General features: G+C 39.7%; 1 protein-coding gene across 11 annotated transcripts in view; it reads right to left on the bottom strand.

Annotated features, from left to right (window-relative positions):
- LOC133621616 (GTPase IMAP family member 8) overlaps positions 1-9,980 on the bottom strand; it is a 39,523-nt gene that overhangs the window by 9,194 nt on the left and 20,349 nt on the right. For 10 of the 11 annotated variants that reach the window (XM_061983800.1, XM_061983799.1, XM_061983803.1 and 7 more), the window contains 2 exons: positions 7,460-7,788; positions 1-105 (listed from right to left, as the gene is read on the bottom strand). The exon at positions 1-105 is cut by the window's left edge and continues 6 nt beyond it. In XM_061983800.1, coding sequence (XP_061839784.1) covers positions 1-105; positions 7,460-7,788 — 434 coding nt within the window. Of the gene's footprint in view, positions 106-464; positions 603-7,459; positions 7,789-9,980 lie in introns of those variants that run through there. The other variant, XM_061983807.2, reaches the window with a different exon arrangement.

Genomic DNA, 9,980 nt, shown 5'->3' with positions numbered 1-9,980 from the left:
AGTTCTTCCCATGAGATAATCGCCACAGGTCAGTAGCACCATCGTGTGCTTCAACACATCTTGTCCAAACAACTTTTGTAGTTGTACAGGCACTCTGCCGTCCATCTATCAATACCAAGCAACATGGAAGATAAATTAGCAGTCATTTTACAAATTCCCCGAATGTTTGAATAATGTCCACACATATACCTGTATATACACACACACACACACACACACACACACACACACACACACACACACACACACACACATATATATATACTAGGGGTGTAACGGTACGTGTATTTGTATTGAACCGTTTCGGTACGGGGGTTCCGGTTCGGTGCAGAGGTGTACCGAACGAGTTTCCACACGGACATATTAAGTAGCGTACTGCACATTGTGTAAACAATACTAAAAATGCCGGACACCTGAGGCATCCAAGGAACCCCGCCCCGACAGCACCGCAAAAGAGGACACACCCGGCGAAAAGAGGACGCACGGCCAGTCTATCCCAGCCCGTTAGCCGCCAGCATGCTAGCAAAAGAGGACATCCATCAATCCATCCATTTACTACCGCTTATTCCCTTCGGGGTCGCGGGGGGCGCTGGAGCCTATCTCAGCTACAATCGGGCGGAAGGCGGGGTACACCCTGGACAAGTCGCCCCCTCATCGCAGGGCCAACACAGATAGACAGATCGCTGACCGGGCCAGGTCCTGACCACACGTCCTCCCCCCACCGGACATGCCCTCCCCCGCGGCGCCGCCCGGGCGGTGCCCCCCAAACGCCCCAAATGTCCGGCACCCCGAGCTATGGTTGCGTGTATTAACAATGTACGTTCAGAGTTAAGAAGGTTAAAAACAAAACAAATTGTGCGCGCAGCAGCATTCGTGAGGGAGGGGGAGAGAGAGAGAGAGCGCGAGCGAGAGAGTTATGATAAACGCTTTTTATCCATAGATTTATCAGATTTAATTTTTTATTATCTTATAGCAGGGGTGTCAAAAGTGTGCCCCGGAGGCCATTTGCGGCCCACAGCTAATGTTTTAAAGGCCCACGACACATTCTAAATATACTATTAAAATAAACAAAAACATAACAAAAGTGAAATAAAAAAGCTTAAAGGTTAAATGTAATTTAGAAAAAGTTGCAATGTTGACTAATAAAATAAAGCTGTTTTTTTTTTTTCAAACTATCATTGCTCAAAACATAACATTGAATCAAAATCAATGTTATTATGAATTATTGACCTATCCAAGGTTCCGATTACTTCACATCAAATATTCCACTAAGAAAAATATTTTTAGTTGAAGATTTTGCAAATTTGGTAAACAAATAACCAAAAAATGTATATTTTGTTGTTTTCTTACTGTACCGAAAATGAACCGAACCGTGACCTCTAAACCGCGGTATGTACCGAACCGAAATTTTTGTGTACCGTTACACCCCTAATATATATATATATATATACATACACATATATATATATACATACACATATATATATATATATATATACATACACATATATATATATACATACACATATATATATATATATATACATACACATATATATATATATATATATATATATATATATATATACATCAGTGACGTGCAGTGAGGTTGATGGCTGGTGAGGCACTGACTTCATCACAGTCAGATTTACAAACATATGAACCCTAAAGAGTATCTTATTCACCATTTGATTGGCAGCAGTTAACGGGTTATGTTTAAAAGCTCATACCAGCATTCTTCCCTGCTTGGCACTCAGCATCAAGGCTTGGAATTGGGGGTTAAATCACCAAAAATTATTCCCGGGCGCGGCGCCGCTGCTGCCCACTGCTCCCCTCACCTCCCAGGGGGTGAGCAAGGGGATGGGTCAAATGCAGAGGACAAATTTCACCACACCTCGTGTGTGTGTGACAATCATTGCTACTTTAACTTTACACATACAAACTGTAGCACACAAAAAATCACATTTAATTAAAAAAACCGTTATTATGGTCTTACCTTTACTTATAAGTGCGGGAACAGTGGTGTTTGTGTTGGAGGAGTTGTGAATGAATGAAATATGAAATCCGTGCTGCAGTCTGCAGGTGTACCTAATGTTGTGTCCCTGCAGTCGTTCACGCTCCTCCGGCGCGAGCATTGTAGTTTTTACACTTTTTGGCTTCTTGTTAAGTGACTTTTTTTGGGTGGATTCGGTCTTGCACGTGGAGGGTTTGGGTGTGGGCTTTGGTTGGTGTGGCGCTCCGTCGGGGGGTGCGTTCTGCGGCGGGGGGTGAATTAACCGGCACCAGGAGGCGGGATTAAGCGAGCCTCAGCCAGTGCGTCTTCGCAGCAGTTTTATGATTGCTCAGCACAAGAAATACGTTACACACATACAGTTGTTGACAAAATACACTGTACATTAATTACCTCAGCTAACTAAACTATGGAAATGTATAATATAATTCATATAGCAATACGGTCTCACTGCACAGCAGGCCAGCAGTTAGCCGAGTCCGCAATCCATGGTGAGGCACAACTGAGTGACGTCTCTCAACTGGCTGCTGATCACAGCACCGTCTCTTCTCAGTATTTGAACGGCAAATGTGAAAATTCAGCGATTTTGAATAAAAATAATCTAAAACTGGTGAAGTTAAATGGAAAATAACTTTATAGTATAATCACTGAATACCAGTGACGTGCGGTGAGGTTGATGGCTGGTGAGGCACTGACTTCATCACAGTCAGATTTACAAACATATGAACCCTAAAGAGTATCTTATTCACCATTTGATTGGCAGCAGTTAACAGGTTATGTTTAAAAGCTCATACCAGCATTCTTCCCTGCTTGGCACTCAGCATCAAGGGTTGGAATTGGGGGTTAAATCACCTACAATTATTCCCGGGCGCGGCGCGGCTGCTGCCCACTGCTCCCCTCACATCTCAGGGGGTGATCAAGGGATGGGTCAAATGCAGAGGACAAATTTCACCACACCTAGTGTGTGTTTGACAATCATTGGTACTTTAACTTAACTTTAACTTTACACATACAAACTGTAGCACACAAAAAAGCACATTTAATAAAAAAAAACCCGTTATTATGGTCTTACCCAGGGGTGCTCACACTTTTTCTGCAGGCGAGCTACTTTTCAATTGATCAAGTCGTGGGGATCTACCTCATTCATATGTATAATTTACATTTACTTATTTATGAAATATATGTTTTTGTTAACAAGTTAAAGATGTTTAATGATAATGCAAGCATGTTTAACACATATAGTTAATATTGTTGAAAAATTAAAGGTGTTTAATGATAATACAAGTATGTTTAATACATATAGTTAATATTGTTAACAAGTTAAAGGTGTTTAATGATAATACAAGCATGTTTAACACATAGTTAATATTGTTAAAAAATTAAAGGTGTTTAATGATAATACAAGAATGTTTAATACATATAGTTAATATTGTTAACAAGTTAAAGGTGTTTAATGATAATGCAGCATAGGGCCCTGACATATAAAAAGTACAACTTTTAGTTAATATTGTTAAAAAATTAAAGGTGTTTAATGATAATACAAGTTTGTTTAATACATATAGTTAATATTGTTAACAAGTAAAGGGTGTTTAAAGATAATGCAAGCATGTTTAACACATATAGTTAATATTGTTAAAAGATTAAAGGTGTTTAATGATAATACAAGCATGTTTAATACATATAGTTAATATTGTTAACAAGTTAAAGGTGTTTAATGATAATACAAGCATGTTTAACACATAGTTAATATTGTTAAAAAATTAAAGGTGTTTAATGATAATACAAGAATGTTTAATACATATAGTTAATATCAGAGGTGGGACCAAGTCATTGTTTTGCAAGTCACAAGTAAGTCTCAAGTCTTTGCCCTCAAGTCCGAGTCAAGTCCCGAGTCAAGACAGGCAAGCCCCGAGTCAAGTCCAAAGTCAAGACTGGAAAGTCTCAAGTCAAGTCCTAAGTCCTGCATTTTGAGTTTCGAGTCCTTTCAAGTCCTTTTAACCACAGACTAATATATTAACACAGATTGTGTATGCTTTTCAAACGCTGTATTTATTTATTAAAACAAGTGCATTTTAAATTGCAGGAAAGAAAATTGTGCTGACATTGCACTTTATAATAGCACTATATTAACCAGTCATTTTAAACATTAACTCATTCCTTTACAGAACAAACACATTGAAAAATAAAGTGCAAATGTACTTATTTGTACAAAAGTGTTAACATTGAAAAAACATGACATATACGTGAACATAACAAAAAAGTTGTACTTTTTATATGTCACGGCCCTATGCTGCATTGCATCTGCAAAAGACCAAATTAGCCAAGAGTCTGTCAGTCATTTGTGCACGATGGGGGCGTAGTATGATGCCACCATGGCTGAAAACTCGCTCCACTGGAGCACTGGAGGCAGGCACTGCCAAGACTCTCATGGCCACTCGGAACAGTGAAGGAAGAGTCTTCATGTTCAATGCCCAGAACAAAAGGGGGGAGAGAGTTGTTTTGGGTTGGTGCACTACTTGTAAGTGTATCTTGTGTTTTTTATGTTGATTTAATTAAAAAAAGAAAAGAAAAAAATTATTTCTTGTGCGGCCCGATACCAATCGATCCACGGACCAGTACCGGGCCGTGGCCCGGTGGTTGGGGACCACTGAGGTAAACAACCAACAGTATGTCAGAAAGCTAGCTAAAACGGTACACATATTCATAATATAGTATACCGGTACATTTTAACTGACCTTTATTTGACTATTTTTGTCTTTTTTTAGGTGGCTAAAATACGCGGTGCTGCTGACCGCCGTCTAACGTTACGTGTGATATATTGACTAACGTAACCCTGCTTAAAAAAAATCACTGAACAAAAAGTATGAATAAGGTAGTGAACTGCAACAGATTCCCATGTTTGCAATAACGTTATAACGTTAGCAGTGAGTTTACAGCCTCACTGATTTAACTACACAGCAAATAAAAGTCACGTTACTTAGCCAATAAACGTTATCTTACATTCAAAACTTACCGTTCTTTGTGCAACTTCAAATGCCGGACGAAGTTGGAAGTTGTTGCCTCTCCATCAGTAATTTTCGAACCGCATGTGTTGCATACTGCAAACCGTTTTGTGTTGACCACCTCGTAATTTTTATACCCAAACAAAATTATTTTAGGTATCATTTTTTGTTCACTGGCGTGTGGTTTGGACATGTCTTCTTCGTTGGTTGTCCTGCAATTTGATTGGATGAATGCTGTGTGATGAAAACAAAGCAGATCTAATTTGATTGGCTGTTGTACTGAGACCACACCAGCTGACACACGCAACGCTGATAGACAAGTACACAATGAAAAATACGGAGCGCTCCCGAATAACTTTTTCATCTTTGGGTTTTGGGGAAAGTAGCAAGTCATGTCAAGTCATGTCAATTCAAAAGGCTCAAGTCCAAGGGAAGTCACAAGTCATTGATGTTAAAGTCTAAGTCGAGTTGCAAGTCTTTTTACATTTTGTCAAGTCGAGTCTAAAGTCTTCAAATTCATGACTCGAGTCTGACTCGAGTCCAAGTCATGTGACTCGAGTCCACACCTCTGGTTAATATTGTTAACAACTTAAAGGTGTTTAAAGATAATACAAGCATGTTTAACACATATAGATTCCTTTCTTTCATGAAGACAAGAATATAAGTTGGTGTATTACCTGATTCTGATGACTGCATTGATTGGAATCAGACAGTGGTGCTGATAATGTCCGCATTTTCGAATGGAGGAGAAAAAAAGTCCTCCTTTCTGTCCAATACCACATGAAAGTGGTTGGTTTTTGGCATCTTATTTGTCCAGCTTCCGTACTCTTTTGTATGCACTTTACAAGAAATACATTGTCGGCAAACTCTGTAGCTTGCTAGCTTGTGCACGCCAGCTTTCTGAGACTCGTATTTTGTTAGCGCAACTGTGCAACTGTGCAGTCGGTCTTTGGAGTTTTGACGACAGGTACGGCGCCAGTCTGTTGAAATAAAGTGTTTCTCGCCTTCTAGTCGGTAATTGTAATGAGCTGGCAGCAGCCAGCGTCATCTCAGAAGACCCTCGGGTGCCGTGAATGTCAATCAAGTGACGAAAGTGACGTCATAGTGAAGATTTATGATCGCTCATTTTTAGGACTATTTTTTTAGTGCCTGGCTGGTGATCGACTGACACACCCTCCGAGATCGACCGGTAGCTCGCGATCGACGTAATGAGCACCCCTGGTTTTACCTTTACTTATAAGTGCGGGAACAGTGGTGTTCGTGTTGGAAGAGTTGTGAATGAATGAAATATGAAATCCGTGCTGCAGTCTGCAGGTGTACCTAATGGTGTGTCCCTGCAGTCGTTCACGGCTCCTCCGGCGCGAGCAATGTTGTTTTTGCACTTTTTGGCTTCTTGTTAAGTGACTTTTTTTGGGTGGATTCGGTCTTGCACGTGGAGGGTTTGGGTGTGGGCTTTGGTTGGTGTGGCGCTCCCGTCGGGGAGTGCAGTCTGCGGCGAAGGTGCAATAACCGGCACCAGGAGGCGGGGTTACGCGAGCCTCAGCCAGTGCGTCTTCGCAGCAGTTGTATGATCTCTCAGCACAAGAAATACGTTACACACATACAGTTGTTGACAAAATACACTGTACATTATATACCTCAGCTAACTAAACTATGGAAATGTATAATATAGTTCATATAGCAATACGGTCTCACTGCACAACAGACCAGCAGTTAGCCGAGCCCGGAATCCATGTTGCGGCACTGAGTGACGTGCCTCAACTGGCTGCTGATCACCGCACCGTCTCTTCTCAGTATTTGAACGGCAAATGTGAAAATTCAGCGATTTTGAATAAAAATAATCTAAAACTGGTGAAGTTAAATGGAAAATAACTTCATAGTATAATCACTGGATACATATAACAATTTAATTAATTTTTTTTCTTTTTACATTTTTTTTCTTTCCATGATGACCGCATGTCACTGCTGAATACATATAACAATTTAATAGATTTTTTTTTCTTTTTACATTTTCGGGGCCTCACCTGCCATCATGGAAAGAAAAAAAATGTAAAAAGAAAAAAAAATAATTAAATTGTTATATGTATCCAGTGATTATACTATAAAGTTATTTTCCATTTAACTTCACCAGTTTTAGATTATTTTTATTCAAAATCGCTGAATTTTCACATTTGCAGTGACCGCACGTCACTGATACACACACATATATAAACACACAAACATACACACATTTATACATATATACAAACACACATATATACACAGACATATATACACATATACATATTTATGAGTGTCATATGAGGCTTTTAAAAATGGAAATATAGTGGGAATTCTCACAAAAAAATGTGAAAAGTACTTTCTCAAGATCAAAAAGGGCACGCAGGAAGTTTCCCACAATCAAAGATTGTGAAAAAATGTAAAACAAAAAAAAAGTTGGACCAACCTCTGTAAACTGGCTGACAGGCACCAGCAGCAGAAAAGCGTGAGGACCGGGCTCCAGTAAGGACACGGCTCGCTCTGTCTCCTTCATGACGCTCTCCTCCATATCCAAGCCGTTCCAGTACCACCTGGGCGCCTCCACCAGGATCACTTTCCTATCTTCGATGAAATCTTGCCGCAGCTGGCTGGTCCTGGGCATCGCTGAGGACACGTCCGACAGCTGTCCCAAGATGGTGTCGGCCGACAATGTCTTGCCACATCCGATGTTCCCCAGCAGAACCAGCCTCAGCTCCTGGAGGGTTGAGGAGTAGGGCTGCACGTGGTTACTCATAGCTGGCAAAGGAGAGAGCAGGAGAGACCAGGTGAGGCTATTTTGGAAAGTGAGTTCTGCTGAGGGCGTGTTCAGCAGGTTGTGCTTTGACTTATTCCAGGGTTGTCCAAAATGTTTCCAATTTTTCTAGACTGAGAAAAATTAAAGGATGTTAAGCACATTAAAACCAAACCAATGTAGGACAATATATGCTAAGCTAGTTGGAGAAAACATTGATTGTGTGTTCAATTTTTGTTTTATCTGAAATCACATGGACAAAGATAAGACCTTCTGGAGGAAAGTTCTGTGGTCAGATGAAACAAAAATTGAGCTCTTTGGCCACAATACCCAGCAATATGTTTGGAGGAGAAAAGGTGAGGCCTTTTATCCCAGGAACACCACTCCTACCGTCAAGCATGGTGGTGGTGGTATTATGCTCTGGGCCTGTTTTGCTGCCAATGGAACTGGTGCTTTACAGAGAGTAAATGGGACAATGAAAAAGGAGGATTACCTCCAAATTCTTCAGGACAACCTAAAATCATCAGCCCAGAGGTTGGGTCTTGGGCGCAGTTGGGTGTTCCAATAGGACAATGACCCCAAACACACGTCAAAAGTGGTAAAGGAATGGCTAAATCAGGCTAGAATTAAGGTTTCAGAATGGCCTTCCCAAAGTCCTGACTTAAACGTGTGGACAATGCTGAAGAAACAAGTCCATGTCAGAAAACCAACAAATTTAGCTTAACTGCACCAATTTTGTCAAGAGGAATGGTCAAAAATTCAACCAGAAGCTTGTGGATGGCTACCAAAAGCGCCTTATTGCAGTGAAACTTGCCAAGGGACATGTAACCAAATATTAACATTGCTGTATGTATACATTTGACCCAGCAGATTTGCTCACATTTTCAGTAGACCCATAATAAATTCATAAAATAACCAAACTTCATGAATGTTTTTTGTGACCGACAAGTATGTGCTCCAATCACTCTATCACAAAAAAATAAGAGTTGTAGAAATGATGGGAAACTCAAGACAGCCATGACATTATGTTCTTTACAAGTGTATGTAAACTTGTTACCACGACTGTATATATACACACAAATATGTATACACATATATACATACACATTTGTTTATATATATATATATATATATATATATATATATATATATATATATATATATATATATATATATATACACACACACACACAGGGTTCCCCTTAATGTAATTGAATGTGGCGCCCCGCAACAGCAATTTTATCACAGCTACACCTTGAAAATAAGGTTCTTGTTTTTAATTTTTATTTGAAAACAAATTAAAGTAATATAATATATTGTAGCCCCTAGAGGAAATAACACAAAGGCTGACGCTATTTTAAACTTTTACTACCAATATTATGATAACAAACAATGGCACAATTCCTACAGTTTTACCTCCCGCGCACACACTTTCGTTTCTGTAAAGTCCGTGCTTCGCCGGACACGCAACACTTCTTCATTCTCCGCCAATCACCTTTCAGTTGAAACATCGGAAAAACTGACATCACATCCAAACCACACGAACATAAAACATTAACATTAACTGGTCGTTACAGTATGAATTTATATATATATATATAGCCCACTATTTGCTCTTTATTGACATGTGATGTACCGAAAACCTGACCATCGAAAAAAGACTTTCACCACCGAAAACCGCACTACCAACACCAGATGTAAACAAAACATACGTCATTGTCTGGAGCGTTGTCAGAATATCTCTAAACACAGGTACATGCTATAATAACACCAAAAGAAGATAGTAGATTGGTTGATAGTTGTTTTTAATTTAAAAAGTAGTTAAAAGTCTGTAAACACCTGAAAAAATTTCAACAAAGTACATATTACAAAAAGCAGCAACAATTAAAAATATGGCAAAACGATTAAAAAATATGTTAATACAAATGAATAATAACAGATGTATACATATATATACACATATATCCATCCATCCATTTTCTAGCGCTTGTCCCTCTCGGGGTCTATCGGCTGCTGGAGCAATTTCCCAGCTGCATTCAGGCAGAAGGCAGATTACACCCTGGACAAGTCGCCACCTCATCACAGGGCCTACACAGACAGACAACATTCACACTCACATTCAGACAATCAACCTATCCCCAGGTGCATGTCTTTGGAGTTGGGAAGAAGCCGGAGTACTCGAAGGGAACCCACACAG

The sequence above is a fragment of the Nerophis lumbriciformis genome, linkage group LG25, assembly GCF_033978685.3.
Source record: "Nerophis lumbriciformis linkage group LG25, RoL_Nlum_v2.1, whole genome shotgun sequence".
In the NCBI taxonomy this organism is placed as follows: Eukaryota; Metazoa; Chordata; class Actinopteri; order Syngnathiformes; family Syngnathidae; genus Nerophis; species Nerophis lumbriciformis.
This window is presented reverse-complemented; position numbering and strand designations above follow the sequence as displayed.